Genomic DNA, 16,983 nt, shown 5'->3' with positions numbered 1-16,983 from the left:
TTGTATTATACTAGCCATAAATTCCACACCCCAAACACAACCTCCTTCGGAAGTAATTATTAGTAAAGAGAGTCTGCAAATAACACTGTAGCCAACTGCTGTAGCCGCTTAACCAGAAGTTCAAAAAATGTCCTATTTTCTATTTTGCTTGGTGGCCATTTATTGTTTTAGAACAAGATTTGGAGACAACACAGTAGATTCACTAACAAGAAATTAATTGCTTTGATCATATTAATCTTGTTGAGGAATTTCAGGGCTCTTGCATAAACTCAGATGCTGTTGAGTCACAAAAAAAAGAAAGAGGTAACTAGGAAAAATATGTAAGTATATGTGACTAAATTAAACACTGATCCTATCTTTGTAGTTAATATGTAGGGTTTTTTCTGTGCCTACACATGCTGTTCCACTGCAACAATTTACTTCACAAAGTGGTTTCACCAGGGATTAATTTCTATTATTAACTGAACGGGCTTTGTCTGTACCCACAGGAAATTTGTTTTGGCAACAACTTATATTAAGTACTGATAAGCAATCTTCAGACCTTCACACTTATCATTAAGTTTCAGCTCTGCCGTTGACTTATGCGGTCCTGGCAAGCAAGCACTTCCATTTGCCTTACTTTTGTCATTTGTAAGAGAAGGATAATGCCTAACTCAGTAGTACAGATAAGAGTACCTGATATATATTGTATATAACTTAAATGAAAAGGAACTGTGGATATAAGCACTTCCTACTATTTGATTTTAATATATAATAACATAGAATAGGGCCACAAAAATGATCAGAGAGGTGGAGCACCTCTTCTATGAGGAAAAGCTGACTGAGTTGGAGTTGTTTGACCTGAAGAAAAGCAGGCTCCAGGGAGACCTTACTGCAGCCTTTAATTTCTTAAAAGGGGCCTATAAGAAAGATGGGGAGATACTTTTCAGTGGGGCCTGTTGTAATAGGATGAGGAGTGATGGTTTTAAACTAAAAGAGGGGAGAAGGCTGGACATGAGGAAAAAATTCTTCACAATGAGGGTGATAAAATATGGGCACAGGTTGCCCAGAGAGGTGGTAGATGGACCATCCCTAGAGACATTCAAGGCCAGGCTGGATGTGGTTCTGGGCAACCTTATCTCGTTGAAGATGTCCCTGTTCATTGCAGGGGGCCTGGACTAGAAGACTTTTGAAGGTCCTTTCCAAACCAATCTATTCTATGATTCTATAATATTAATATAATATATTAATAGTCTAGGTAGATGGAGTACCTGTGAGTGCAAGTTCCTATTCAGCCATTCACTCAGATCACAGCCTGTCTCTTAGAGACTTCACAAGGTGGGATTCTAAATAGTTTAATCCATTAAGCATATCAACAACTCATAACCCACCCTGACTTTTTGACTAATTATCCTTCTTACCTCAGGCATCATCTCCTCAATGAAATGAATTGTATAGTCAATGTTAAATCTGATTACTTTACATAGTGGAATCTGAAAGGAAAATAGAAATTCGGCATGAAAAACTATACAGCATAAAAAGTATAGTTAATACAATTTTGTATGCAAGGGTATTACTGTCTAGTGAAAAGGGCACTTACTAAAACAGCTGTTCTGGGGAATCATGCAAAGATGGGGGAACACAAGCACATCAAAGAGAAGTAACAGTTCTAACTGCTACTTCTGTAATAACACAGGGCTGACAGGAGGGATGGTAAAGGAAGATTAAATAATGCCATCTACTGGAGATAAAATTTTCCTTAAAAGAAAAAGCAAAGCTTAGGAAACCCATATCTTCTCTCACTTGTATATTTGGAAGTGAATTTATTGTTGGTGACATATGTCAGATTGATACAGTGACCTGAAGGCAAGGTGTTTTTAGCACACTGCCAATTCTGTTAGCTATACTGCCTTAAAAAAACCAGCTTTAAGTCATAGCAGCACAGCGTAAGAACTTCAGAATAAATCTATAGCTTTACATTAATTTCATCAAATAAATATTCTCAGAAGTTCACTCAACTAACTAGTAAGACAATCATTTAATTCCTTTTTCTTTCTCCTCAGAAAAAAGGTGCCTTCATTTGCAAAGCCCACATATTGCTGAAGGTGCATATGTTTGTTTAAATGGCATGTTTTAACACAAAAAGGCTAAATTTCTAATAGACTACAGAAATGCCTCTCAAACAGCAGTTTTTATATTGCCAATAATAACCTCAGGACACCAAGAGATTCCTTCCAAAGGGCTTTATACACATTAGTAACAGGAACTGCCAATACAGCATTGCTTTCCAATCCAACTCTGTAAAAATGATGCTGATCACTTCCCCGATTTGGAATGAGAAAAACCACACATGTACTTTACAGTAAGAGTAAGCTCAATGGCTTCACTATTTGTGTCAGATGAGAAATGTCTTCTTTGTTCTCTGTATATTAAAAATTTTCATACCTCTCTGCCTTCCTGTCATGCAATAGGCACACAGATATAAAGTGTTCTCTCTGTCCTCTAAATGGGAGTAAGCCAAAACTGTTCCTTTCCACTCATTTGCAAAGTGAAAATGTAAAGCCTTGAGACAAATCTGCCTTGAACCCCAAGGCTGAGTTATTGCTACTAGGCAGGAATGCTTCACACCGCCATGCCAGAGGCTGAATCCCACTCTCTCCCTGACTTTCTGTCAACTAGAGACCCTTCCCCTGCTCACCAAAAGTAAACTGTTGTCATATGCACTATGCTAGCAGACTTTTTGGAAAAAAAATATTTTCTTCTCAGTGCCTCTCAGTTCGAGTATTCTTACTTCCCAGTCCTGTACTGATAGCCATTTTTGTACCAGGTTTTGGCACTGGTGCTGTAGCTAGTACGAGGAATAAAACTAAAAGAAACAAACACTATGGCATCTGAAAAAAGAGTTTTTGAAATATTAAGATAACAAAAAATCTTCAAGTGTACAGAAACTAAGCACTTGCATATTTTTCATGCAGATATAGCTAACAGCTTATATTGGAAAAAAAGGGCAGTCAGATACCAGTCATGTCCTTTTCTTGTTATATTTCCTTTCAAAACAAAACTAATTGCCTTTAAATGCCTACAGAATTTAATATTTGTCAAGACAAAACCTGAGACTCATTAGCACAAATGTCTTTACCCTGTCCACAGTGCTGGAAAGATGTTTGTAACACACATGTCATTTTAGAGAAGTTCTACTTCAGGGCATAAACAGACTACCTTCCAAACAAATCCCACATATATAGTAATGAACATACTTACGTTTGTTAGTGGGGCATGTGCAAACATTGAGAACCCTTCAAAAATATATTCATGGTCATCATACTCAATAACAGTAGGTCTGTCTGTCTTAAAAAAGCAAACAAAACCACCACAGAGTAAGCAAAAAGCAGTACTACTCCCACCACCGAAAACAAAATTAGAGTCCTAGTTAGAATTATTTATTAAGTACTTACTAAGAAGTTTGTGGGAGGCGACACAGTAATTCGATAGTGGTATAGTCTTCCAGCATTGTTGGTCATGGGGCGACATGGTTTAATGGGCTTAAAGAAAGAGATAAATAGAATTATGTGCAGAGTCAAGGCAAATTTAGATTAAAAGAGAGAATAAAGCATTTATAATAACCATGAAATAGGCATTAAGAAAAATTAGATAAACTATAAAAACTGTGAAGATTAAAAATATAAAAAATAAAATCTGGGAATAAGGAAAATGAGGCCTTATCTGTATTTTCACTTTCACGAATATTTTTAAAGCTATTCAAAAGGGAAAAAAAAAGGTGAAAAACTGCTGTATTTTTTTAATTTTCCATTTGACTCTTAATGTTTCTTACACACAGCAGTTAGTTGCTTACATACCAGGATAACTTCCTCTTTTATATAGATCTGTTTCAGGAAACTGATTTTAAAAGCTTACAAAAAGGAACCTGGACCTCACATAAGAAAATCTCAAAGTGTGTCATCAAGACAGACAAATATCAGCTCATCTGCCCGGGGCAAATCTGGGTCCTGAAGAGAACAGATTAATCTATTACCACAGAGACAGGCCTGGTAACCCTACTCTGTCTGCCTGAGAGATCCAAAGGCAGCCAGCCCTTTGTGCAAACTGACACAACACCAAATGCCTGGAAGTCATGTTTTCTTCCAGGCTGTTCTGAAGCATCCAGTTTAAAGACCTAAAATTCCTCAGCAGTCAGACAAAAACAGTTTCTCATATGGCTTACATCCAATTTGCTGCAGTTCAGAGGCTGACACCAGCCTGTTCAGAATACATTTCTGCAGGAGGACAAAAAAATCACTGCAGCAAATGGGGTACTACTCTAAAGAGTATTACAAAAGTTGGCCTGATTGTGATGGCAAGATAGTGATATTACTATGCAGCAACGTGCACTTCGCATAGCCCATCCAGCAAGGAGGGTAATTATTCTGGCTGTTCAGCCCCAAATTAAGTTTCTCACTGCTGCAAAAAGACAGTTACAAACCAGCCAGTTTAAAGCTAAGCAGTTTTATCTACAGGACACTCTAAAACTAGTATATCCTGAGGTTTCAGATAATCTCAGAAAATTTCCCAACTGGCCATGCTTCAGGGAGCAGCTGCCTTCATGCAGCAAGTTTTATATATCAATTTTCTCCTCCTAAATTTTCTCCCTTGTTCTTTATAAAAAACACACTACACACAATGTGAGGAGGGACTGATCCTGAACTGGAGTGATTTATAATAAGCTTCAAACCAAAGCCAATTTTCTGAACTGGAATAATTCACAGAAGCATTCATAAATCCTTAACTGCAGAGAAATAAAAGAATGTTTCAGTAAATGTATGTGAAAAGGCATATTGAAAAATAAAATTATTCAAGAAAAATTACAAGGGTAAATTGTAAACCCTACGTACTAATGTTCTCTAATTCTTTCACCAGAACAAACTTCTTTTTTAGAATAAAAAAGCTTGAGGTCATCCGAGCACCACTTTTTTATTTCCAAAAATGTTACTGATCATAAAGCATACTCTGTACAAATGAATATTTCTAAGGAAAATACTCCAACACCATTTTTCAAAACCCTAGAACTAAACAAATGCAGGCAAAAGTTTTCCATAGTTTTCAGGTGGATTTCATTACCAGTACTGCATTTTAAATACGAGGTTATATAACAAAATGATTTAAAGTCACACAGGATTTTTTACTCAGCCTGTAAATCATGTAAAAAAAAAAAAATCTAAATCAACCCAAGTATGGGTTTACAGCAGCAAGTTTGTATTCATAATTGCAATTCTCAGAATTACTTACCTCTTCACCAGGATAAATGCCATGTCTTATTCCTGTTCGCCGGGCTTTAGCGCTGCACTTGCACAAAGGACCATCATTCATCTGTCAAAGCCAAAATAGGATTTTGTTTTATTGAAAAATGGGTTTGGAAAAGTATGTTAGTTTTAACGCCTGGAGTGCTGATGCTTCTAAAAGCCTGTCATGCTTAGATTAAGTGGATGTTCTTAAGCCAATAAAATTTAAAACACTATAGACTAGTGTAAGAAAACTGCACAATAGCACTCAACTTCATCGCTCTTTCAGAAGCACAAGATGGAAAACCACTCTCAGCAGAACTGCACCACTCTACTATCATATACATCTTTTTCATTTCTTATGCATACAAACAGTACACTGTCTGCCTAAAATAAAATTCAGGCCCTAAACAGGCACATGCAAATATTTAACTGCTGAAATCTCCATGTTCAAACAGTTCCACTAAGTTCACTGAAATCCCATCCCTGACTAAACCCTCTGCCATGTGTCAAGGCTATCACCCAAAGTATCCAAAGTAGACCATTTGAAGATTTTCACTTGGTACTTTAAAGAGTTAATGCGAACACTTCAAATCCATCCTGTGAGAAGATCAGTCAAAAAAAAACCAAAAAAAGGGGGGGGTAGCGGGAGAAATACTCTTCAGTACTTGGTATGGGTGCATCAAGTAGCTACACCAAAAAGGGTCACTGCACACAATATAAAGCTATTGTCTTTCTTTTCACTTTCCTGACCAAGTTCAATGCAGACTATCAATTACTGCAATATGCTAATGCTTTCTGCTCTTAACATCATGCCCATTGAAGAAACCCAGAACCAAGCCAGAGAAAGAAATTAAGTTCCCAACCCCAGGCTTTTTCAAAGCTTTTCAAAGCTTTTTCAAAGCTTGAATCCAAGAACTGAAATATATTTTTAGACTCAGGGAAAAAAAACAACCCCACAATGCAATACAAAAAGCAGAACTTTCCGTGCTATTACAAGCTCTCTGAAAATGTAAACAGCATCAGCAGTGGGGCTAAACAGCATGATCATACAATAGATATAATGTGAAGATACCTCAGAAAGCAAAAAACACCAAACTGCTGTTAATGTAGTCATTAGACAGCTGGGAGAGGGACACAACTTTTTACTTTTTATGTTACTTCTCTGAATATTCATCTCAATTTAATTTCTTCAGACTGGCACAAAGCATATGTGCAAAGGAACGAAAGAAGTAGGGCACTTCATGACTCTTTTGGGAACTTACATCATGCAATCTTAACAACAGAGTGACATGAGAGCTTTTTGTTCATACGTTGTGGTTTTTTTTTTTCTCCACATTCTGAGACCCTGGAGGAAAGTACAAGCTCAATGAAACTGAATCATGCTCATAGGTAAAAGCATGCTTCCTCACTGTCTTATGCAGCCATAAAACAGAAGAAAGTTAAAAAATGCAGTCAAATGTAAAATTGCCCTTCATTCCCCCCAAAATATCAGCTTACTGAAGCTAATAAAATAATAATCACTTATTTTTTAAAATCTCACCCTTAATTCTTAGAACACTTTAGCAGTAACACTGCCTCTGTTTATATTAAATGAGCAAACCAAAACAGAGATGTGAAGTACCTGTAGAAGCCCAGGACACGAAAAGCAAGTCAGATACCTATCTATCATGTCCCTAACGACACTGCTCATGGAAAAGAATTGCAGAACATCAATCATGAAGTGATGATAAAATAATGTTGAAAGATCACAATTTTACATAAGCAATGACTTCTAACTTTCTCTGACCAACAGGGCAACACAAACAAGCACATAACACTCACAAGAAAAGGGCCACTGCAGTGGCATCAACTTTAAAAATTTACTTTCTGGCAACTGCTAGCACTGCTGGAGACTGTTCAAAGTAGTAAGCACACTACTCAGATTAAAGGGTTGGGAAGATCCGTCCTAAAAAGCTGGTTTGATGCCAAATGGTGTACTCGTATGTGCTAGTGTGCACACAGCAATCATTCCTGTTTTCCGTAGTGATAGTTAGAAAGTATTTTGGCATACCAGATAAATATCTAGGATAACTTCAAATGTTTTCAAATAAAATCTACTCAGAAGTAGTACAGCACTGACAAGCTCACCATGTTCCGATTTCATTCCCATTGAGAAAGATGAAGACTCAATCTCAAGAAAGTTTTGGGAAAGAAAGTTTTTCAGTAGAAAACTCATAAACCATGCATTCCTGAAACTACTCATCCTACAGTTATTCCAGTTCTTTTTATTTAGCTAATATTCTTGCCTAGAACATTACTTTGAAGTGTGCCCAAGAGCTACACAATTTTTTCAGCTAAATATCTAAACAGTTCATTTATTTTGCTTTCCATATAAATAAAAACAGCTAGCAATGCTCAAAGTATTATTTTTTTTAACTAGAAGGATAAATATGAATCTGTAATAGAATATTCAACAGATCTTTGAATTACCACAGTGGCAATAAGCATCGCAGTATCTTTTCGCATTATGATTTGTTGCATGCTAAACTCATGCATCACACAAAGTGCCAGAAAAATAAATTTACTGAGACGCCATGCGACAATGAGTTAGAATACACAGTAAAATATTTAAGAAAGATGAAGACGGCAAATTTGCAAACAAAAACTAGTCTTCTGTGCAATGTATACATTCAAAACAGCACTTCATGAGCTTAGCAATTACATTTAATGAGAACTATAATCTCCATGCAATTACAAAAGAACCACTAGACAAGAAATTAGAAGCATTAACTGCATATTTAAAACATTATTTATCATTATGAGCTGAGAGCTTTTCGGTGGAAAACTTGTAAAGGAGGTAAACATGTTGTGTTTGCTTCATCCCAGAATTCATCTGTGCACTTTTATTTCAGGGCTATGAGGACAGCATTAGTACACTGTTAGCAATTCAGGTTTTATTAACACTGTCAGACATGATTCCAGTGGAATAATCCCCAGGATTCATGAGCTGGAACCACAGTCTTGAAATCAAAAAGCAAAGTGCTTTGAAGAAGATCAGAGAGAAAAGGGAAAAACTGGGTAAAAAATGCATACTGAAATAGATGTCACTCGGCATGTTTGACAACAATGCAGTATTTTCAGACTTCAGGGGAAAATGACTTACAAGCATACAGTACTTTTTCCTCTCACTATACCTGTCCTGGATCATTGTACCACAGTTCTTCATGGAGACGATCAGGGTGTGCTTTTTTACGCTTAATTTCTCCAATGACGTCAAAAACATCTGAATCTGAACTGCTAGAACAGCTGCTGTCATCTTCAGAGTCACAATCTGACTCACTGGAGCTTTCTAATTCACACAGGAAAAATAAAGTCAGCTGAAAAACACTAGCACACACTCTCTTTTCCAATAGTAATGCATTCTCTAACACGACATAGCTAACTGTGGCATACTGAAAGATACAAAAAAAAAGAGGGACAATAATTGTATCTTTAATTAAAAATTACAGCAAATGCTATGGATATTAAATGCTTATAACAACTGCACCACCTGTTTGCACACATGAAAGAAGAAGACACATAATATCACTACCATGAGTGAACAAAACCTCTTGTTTAATAGTCAATTGTTTGCTATGAGCGAAGTGCTTATATGTAGTTTCATTTTACCTAAAAATGCTCCTGTCTGTTGCAAGGTACTGTCTTGTTTTGAAACAGTATATATGTATAGATTATAGAACATGTACTGTTAGACTCATTTTTCAAAATCAGTTATTTCTAGTAAATCCATTATCACATATTAGAAACCAGAGATATGGAAAAAAAAACCAAATCATCAACCACACTTTAACTACTAGCTGAGTTAAGTCAGTCATAAGATTTTTGGAAGCCCTGTTCTTTGAGTTTTCCTCCCTACTTTCTTCTTTTTAAAGACATTTTTCTTTGTACTAACTGAAGGAACAGAAGGTGGTCTTAAAAAATGTCTCCTTTGTGGTGTTATCAAAGTAATAAGTGTCTGGACTTAAAAAATAAAAGAACACCCAGAACCTGATCTCACATATCTCTAACCTCCTGTGCTACATACAAGTGACTCCCTTTCTTATGCATGTAATGTCACTCATTTCCATGGATCCCCTCAGCTCCAATTTAAACGCCTTCATAGCCATGACATATACCATGATGCAACTAAGGTTCATTATTTCTGGAAGGGAGCAACATTTCTTCCGTTTTTAAGTTTTGACTTAAGAGAAAAAAAAATGCCAGTGCTTTGAAATACCGTGAAATTATGGTTAAAAATATGTGTATTTGTTGAATACAAGAGAAGGAGAGAGACAATGAGAGAACATTACTAGCAAAATGTTTCTTTTTTTTTTTAAATAAATCAAGATATATTTTTATACAGTCCATAATTCAGCCTAAAGTGTTATTAAAATACACACTTGGCACTATGGTTTACATAGGTCATATATGCTCAGTTGAAATCAAGTTTTGTCTAGATGTGCTACAAATGTTCACAAACACTTGAGTCTTCAAAGCTCTCTGATAACCATTAATCAGCAATACAAGTCTAATTTTAGGTGCAAAAGGAGGGCGAGACCTATGAGAGTCAGCTGGAGTTCTGAAAAACCAGTCCAGAACTGCTGGATTTCATGCACTGAAATCAGTTTTTCATGATATAAAAGTGCTCTTGGAGTGCATTGCTATCTCACTACAATACACAATTATGGCTAACAAAGGCAGAACAGATACAGAATTACTTAAATACAAAATAAGACAAGCTATTAGACACTATTAGCTATTAGAATCATAGATGTAGTAGAAGCTGGCACAGACACCAAGTCAGCTCAGAGGACCAATGCAGATGCAGAGCCTTTGGGTCCTCTGGAAAGAGTGGAAAAAAACCCAGAGAAGTTGCTCTTGGCTCTATCATATTTTAAACTGGAGCAACGAAGGAGCTCTTTCTGCAGAGATCTGAGAAAGTAAAGCTTTACGCCAGTATGCTGAATGTAGCAATTTTGTCCTTGCTTCATCCACATGAAAATATACCTCTTGAAAAACCCTACAGTTAAAATTGATAGTAATTCTTGTGAATTCACATTTTATTTAATCTGTATTTATTTTTCTTTCATCTTTATTATATCTTTTTATACTGACCAAGTCATATATATATATATTCAGTATTTTTGATATATGATTTGAAGAGTTACTAAGCTGAGATGTGAGTCTGAAGCAGTTCAGCAGGCAAAAATGAAGCATAAGTTAAAAAGCAATCCCAACAGAGTATCTAAATTAATGTGAAATGCCTAAGAATTTCTTGAACTAATATAACTGGAATGAAACAATGAAAGTGTAAAAAGAACAGCTAACGCTTCTCACAAAACAAAATCAGAAAAATAGCTTTTGCTGACTTCTGAGTAGACAAATTGTTATCAAAAAGTATGCTCTGATAATTCAACCAGTATTTGCCCCTAAATTGATATGGCTAGTAGACATATTTCACTGCAAGAAGATCTATATGGGTGGTGCTGCTTGTTACTGCACAAAGTTCATCATTCATATTGGCTGTGCAGCTCTGCTTACTATCATCTTGTGCAGAAGTCTCAGGTTTCAAAACATCGTTTATCACCACTACTCATGCTTCATTTTTAGAAATGTAAGTCCAGGAGCTCCTGAAAGCCTGTGCCATGCTTTGGCCGATATGATCATGCTCAGCATGCTTTCACATCATGGAAGAGACTTCAGCATAAGACAATGCTGGATACTCTCCATTCTCCCTTAGGCTTTCTGGGTAAATAATCTAGTTGTTCTGCAGTCAAAAGCAACAGTGCCATGGATGTACAATACAAAGGAAGGATTTAAGAAACACAGATTGTCCTACCAACATTATTAAATACACACAACCGCCAAAACCAGGTTAACTACAGATTATTCCATTTCAGATCTTCATCACCATTTCTGCCTACCTAAATCTTCATCCAGCTTCGTCTTTGGTGGCTCCCACGGTGGCCTGGCTGCTTTGGCCTTCGCCTGTCGCTTTCCTAACTCATCATCAAACTTTTCATACAGATCTCGGAGCTTGCTTGTTCCTACTACAGTAGAGTCCCCCTGTTAATTAAAAACCAGAACGACAACAAAAAAAAAGATGGTGTTAAAATAGCACATGAACCAGCTTTTCACAATGAAAAGCAAGAGGGCAAAAAATTCAGGTCTGTATAGTTCAGTGAAACATGGCAATGCTACTTAAGGCTCTAACGTACCATCACATTGTCCACTGGGTGAATGAGCAGAGAAATTACTTAATTTGCTGATGCATTATCATCAAACCGTTGACCTAATGATGCAGAACTATGGCTAAGAATATTTAGTACAGCTAAGCATTGATTTTTAACAGGTTTAAAAGAAACAAGAGACCTGTAAAAGTATTTGCAATTAAAAAGAATGTTATCAGATACAAGAAACACAAAACCCAGCTCATTTTGTTGCCTGGTTTGAATGACCATGAATTCACACTCTCCATGTTATTCTCAAAAAAAAACCCTAAACAAAACCAAAATGCACCACAAAACAAAACCAAACAAAACAAAAAGTCAAAATAAAACAACAAACCAACCAACCAAAAAATGCAGTTTTATTACCACACCACGTAGTTATTGTGAAGCATTATTGTGAAGTACAAAGAATACAGACTTCCTGCTTCTGTACAAAATTTCTCCAAGGTTGAGGGAATATATGGTGCTTGAGGCATCTTTACTCAAGTACAGGTGCAACAGAAAAAAAACACCCTTCCCTCCTGGAGACAAAAAAGCAGACCTTATTCATGTACCACTAATCTAAATGCAAACAGACAGAAGAAACTAAAGAAAACAGAGAATACTAATAAATAAAACCTTTAACAGGGTTAAGGGAATAAGATGTCTGGGAGGAGAGAAGGATTTAATGACACAATACATGATCCTGATGAAGGATTCACATTAATCAAGTAACAAATAATAAAAGGACTGTGTACAGTAATTTTACAGTTCTTTCACAAACATACCACTTGATCCATAGGGTCATTGGAGTAATAGCTTTCAGAATGGGTACAGCGAACCCAGACTGGCTTAAGTAATTCCTCATCTTCCTCTTCATTTTTTTCAGATGCATTCTCCTCCAATTCTTTGTCTTTGACAGCAGCATAATTTTTCTCCTTGCTGGAACTCTGGTTCTCAGACCACCTTTCTCTGTCTTCCTCCCATCGGGGTCTCTTTCTCTCTCTGCTTGGAGATCGGCTTAATGTGAGAAAGCAAACAAAAGCAACTCTATTATTTCAACAGTGGCAATTTTCTAATGAAAAACAAATAGTCTGCTTCAGATCCGTACATATTCTATAATATAAATTACAGCAAAATCCAATTGCCTCTTTCTCCTAACTTGCATGTGAAGAGTATGGTACTTTGTAGTACTTACTATTAAAAAAAATACTTGAAATTGAAAGTGCTTTTGTATTTTGAACATTACTCAGGAATTAAAATGAAAAAAAAAAAAAAAAAAAAAAAAAGCTATTTCGGATTAAAATTCCTATTTGCATTATAGGTGACTTTCGATTTTGTTCCAAATTTGGAAAAAAAAAAAAAGTTTACAAAAAAAAGCTTACAAAAAAGTAAGCCACATCGCTCTCAACTAAAAGTTACAATACAAAGAAGGTTTCATATATAGCCCACAAACTATCTGCATGATAGAAGAGGGGTTTATTAGAAGGATTATACAGAAGCCACACTGCTTGTGTTACTCTAGCTCTGGCACTCCTTTGAAACACACAACCTGTGATATTCCTTATGTACTGCAAGAGTACTGTTTTTAAAAGCTGAATGTAGGAAAACTATTAAAACTACTTTAATTTTTTTGACCTCCTCTGTCTACAGAGCCAATAATGTCGCACTGCTTTCAACTACCCAGGATTCAGAAAGAAATGAGCATCAATGTAAGAAAAGATCCTAAATATAAGCTAAACATAGAACAACTTTAAATAATCTTGGCACTTTACAGACTGGAAGCAGATGTAAGAGGAAGGTTTTAGGACACAGCAGTGAAGCCCCCCCTTCAGAGATGAATCCTATTTTTAACTGTGTAAGGTCTTGAGACAATTGACATTTGCATGTATACGCAGATGGCTATACATTAAAGACACTCATCTTTTCTGAGTTTCAAAGCAGGCACAAATACACATATAGAAAACACAAAACCCCACATGCATGAATGCACAGAGCCTCAAATACATTAAAGACCGAATGTAAGCTTCGTTACCTTCCTGCTCTCTTGTAATCTTTTTTGTAGGATCTGTCCGGTGATGTTGACCTTCTGCTGTCACGATGCCTATGCCGCTCTCTCTCCCGCTCCCTTGGAGTTCAAAAACTAAGTTAAATACATAAACTGGCATTTCATATATTCCATACCTGAAAGGATCACAGAAGCAGGCTGAGACTGTTACTCAAAATAACACACAAGTGAAGACATTCTGAATGCTGACCTTCACAAAATTTGTAAAAGATAAGACACCTAGCTCCTCCACCTTTGTCATAAAGCCATCTATCTCAATACAAGGGTTAATTCATACCATACAGAGGTAGTTTCTATAAATTCGCCACAAGACTTGTTGACATTCTTCCTCTTCTCCTGTTACAAATGGCAAAGGGGAAGATTATTCTATCTTTAACCATTCTTCGTGCCTCAAGGAAGGAAAAGAAAACCTATTCCATGCACAATTGCTTTGTAAGCACAGCAGTCATTCAAGTGTTTCAGGCAAGCCATCTCTTCCTGACAGCCACCTCAAGTACACACAAAAACCTGACAGACACAGAAAATCTGCCACATGCTGAAACTATGAATCTCATCTACAAGATTCAACTTTCAGGTAGACACAGAGAACTTGATCACTTAAATTTCTGGGTCAGAAGAGCTTTAAATTAATTGAAGGCTTAGGGAACAATGACTGCAAAGCTGCCCAGTGGAGAAGGACCTGGGAGTGCTGGTTAACAGTCACCTGAACATGAGCCTGCAGTGTGCCCAGGCAGCCAAGAAGACCAATGGCATTCTGGCTTGTATCAGAAATAGTGTGGCCAGCAGGACTAGGGAAGTGATCCTTCCTTTGTACTCCGATGTCATGATTTAACCCCAGCCAGCAACTAAGCACCATATAACTGCTTGCTCAAAAGCCCTCAGTGTGATGGGGAAGAGAATCAAAACAATCAAAGTGAGAAAACATATGTCTTGAGATAAAGACAGTTTAGTAAGATAGAAAGGAAGAAAATAATAATGATAACAATAAGAAAATAATTATAATATACAAAACAAGTGATGTATAAGGCAATTACTCACCACTCACTGACTAATACCCAGCCATTTCCCCAGAAGTGGCACCTGGCCAGATTTGCCCCTAGTTTATATACTGAGCATGACATGATATGGTATGGAATATCCCTTTGGTCAGTTGGGGTCAGATGTCCCAGCTGTTTCTCCTCCCAACATTTTGTGCACCCCCCAGCCTTCTCACTTCATGTGAGAAGCATAAAAGTCCTTGACCTAGTGTAAACTCTGCTTAGCAACAGCTAAAACATCAATATGCTATCAACACTATTCTCATTTTAAATCCAAAACACAGCACTAGGAAGATAATTAACTCTACCCCAGCCAAAACCAGGACATCAGCACTGGTGAGGCCACACCTTGAATACTGTGTTCAGTTTTGGGCCTCTCACTACAAGAAAGACATTGAGGTGCTGAAGCGGGTCCAGAGAAGGGCAACAAAGCTAGAGAAGGGTCTGGAGAACAAGTCTTATGAGGAACTGGTGAGGGAACAGGCATTGTTCAGCCTGGAGAAAAGAAGGCTCAGGGGAGACCTTATTGCTCTCTACAAATATCTTTTGGAAATCAAAGTAAAACTTACTGAATGTGAGGTCTGGGGTTTTGTTTTTGTTTGTTTGGAGGGGTCTGTTTGTTTGTTTTTGAAATACGGCTGTGTAAGGTTCTGCAATTAAAACTTTGCATAGCTAAATCAAAGTGGCTTCATTTCCACATACACTGTGTGTGAATTCATGTTTCATACGTGACATGGGAAAGCTCAGTTACCAGTCTCTTTTTGAATATTCTGGCCTAGATCACTAGACACAAAAAAAAGGGCAACAAATCTGCCAGCTCGCAAAGGTGAGGCAGAAGCAGCATACCTAAAAGGCATCAAAACAATAGCTCTTTTCATGACACCTGAGTATTGGCGACCTCCCCAGCTAGAGGGGAAAACAAGGGTGATAGAAGAACATTGCATTGAAGCCATAGTACTATGGGACGATGACAGCTCTCTGCAAGCAGAAAATACCCCAAGTTACCTGTTACGCTCGTAACTTCTGTGATGAGGCGACATCCTTCCTCTGTCATAATCTGCTCGGTGCCGACTGCTTTCCTGCCTCCTCCTATCAGGACTCCGTCCGCGATCCCGGCGATCCCCATGGTTAGTGGACCGATGCCGGTCACCATGGATGTGACTGTGCTCACGATGCCTGTGCTCATCGTAGTGCTTGCTTCTGTCTGGAGACCGTCGATCGCTTTGTGACTTCTCTCCCTGGTACTGACCCGTGTGCCGAAAATGAGTGCTGCCACCACTGCTGTTGGTAGTGCTGTTCTGAAAGGAGCCAGAGTTGTGCTGGTAGCTGTTAAAATTTGGTGGTGGGAATGACTGCTGTGAATACCCTGTGGAGTACACAGGCTGGTAGTTGACTTGCTGTGGTATGACTGGTGGAGGGGGAGGATGCGGTACTGTGGGTGGAGGCATCATGTAAGGAAAGGTGTTTTGCCCAGCAGGAGTTCCTGGCACGGGAGTATTGCTAGGATTTGGCACTGGTGGAGGAGCAGGAGGGAAGCATGGAGGCACCGGGAAGCTCTGCCTCATCTGGTGGTTTGGAAACGGTGGCCTCATGGGACACTGGCTGATGGGATTTTGTGTGGAAGGGGGCACTGGAGGAGGATAGGGCACAAAGTCTGGCCTGGGAGGCATGTAACCAGTGGTTGGAGGGTTTGAATAGGTAGCTGGAGGGGCAGTTTGCTGGTCATACTGGTATTGTACAGAGGGCTGCTGTGGGTGAAGCTGCCGTAGGTTCTGAGGGCGGTAGGTCTGTGTTGAACCTCTTGCTCCTGGTCCCCCCTGACCACGGGGACATCCTCGCCCGGAATGGAAAGACATGGCTCACCTTTAATGAGGAAAATAAAAGTCCAGTGTCACACAATTTTTGTAGAATGTCCTTAATGCATTTGCAAGAACTACTCCCAGGGTGCTGAAACGACAGTTCCTAAGCTTCCTTTAACAGAAGCAGTGAACAACGTCCACTGATTTTCACTGGGAGCTTTGTGCTACTCAGACCTCTAGTAAAGGTCATACATGTCCCTTTGATTTCTTTAAGTCTCTGAGCCATGAAAGCACCTCACTGTCTTTAATCCAGAACCCAGACTGGAGCATTCTCTCTCACTTGGGGCAAAACTGGACACTTTTGATATAAAGCTTTCAGGCACCCCACACCAAAGAAACCACTCATTTCAACAAATACTATTGTCACCCAAAGCTCTGAAATGAGGAGTCCTTTCTAGAACAGATTCTACACTTCAGACAGAATGACTTTACTAACACCTCATTGCAAGTTACCTGGTCCAACAAATCTTGTAAACTTTAAATGAGATAATAGCAATCTACATTCACAATTGAGATCCAGTTTAGCAAGGGAAT

The 16,983-nt window shown here is 38.0% G+C and overlaps 1 protein-coding gene across 1 annotated transcript in view; it reads right to left on the bottom strand.

Moving 5' to 3' along the window:
• Positions 1–16,447, bottom strand: part of DROSHA (drosha ribonuclease III) — a 70,447-nt gene extending 54,000 nt beyond the window's left edge. Inside the window, exons 1-9 of the mRNA XM_080610095.1 lie at positions 15,596–16,447; positions 13,521–13,613; positions 12,274–12,505; positions 11,201–11,342; positions 8,432–8,586; positions 5,263–5,343; positions 3,435–3,521; positions 3,241–3,327; positions 1,401–1,472 (exon numbers count right to left, since the gene is read on the bottom strand). Coding sequence (XP_080466221.1) covers positions 1,401–1,472; positions 3,241–3,327; positions 3,435–3,521; positions 5,263–5,343; positions 8,432–8,586; positions 11,201–11,342; positions 12,274–12,505; positions 13,521–13,613; positions 15,596–16,446 — 1,800 coding nt within the window. The 5' untranslated portion in view covers position 16,447. The remainder of the gene's footprint in view (positions 1–1,400; positions 1,473–3,240; positions 3,328–3,434; positions 3,522–5,262; positions 5,344–8,431; positions 8,587–11,200; positions 11,343–12,273; positions 12,506–13,520; positions 13,614–15,595) is intronic.
• Between the last annotated feature and the right edge of the window lie 536 nt (positions 16,448–16,983).

The sequence above is a fragment of the Psittacula echo genome (genome assembly GCF_963264785.1).
Source record: "Psittacula echo genome assembly, chromosome: 2".
Taxonomy (NCBI): domain Eukaryota; kingdom Metazoa; phylum Chordata; class Aves; order Psittaciformes; family Psittacidae; genus Psittacula; species Psittacula echo.
Note: the sequence above shows the minus strand (reverse complement) of the source record. Positions and strands in the feature narration are given on the sequence as shown.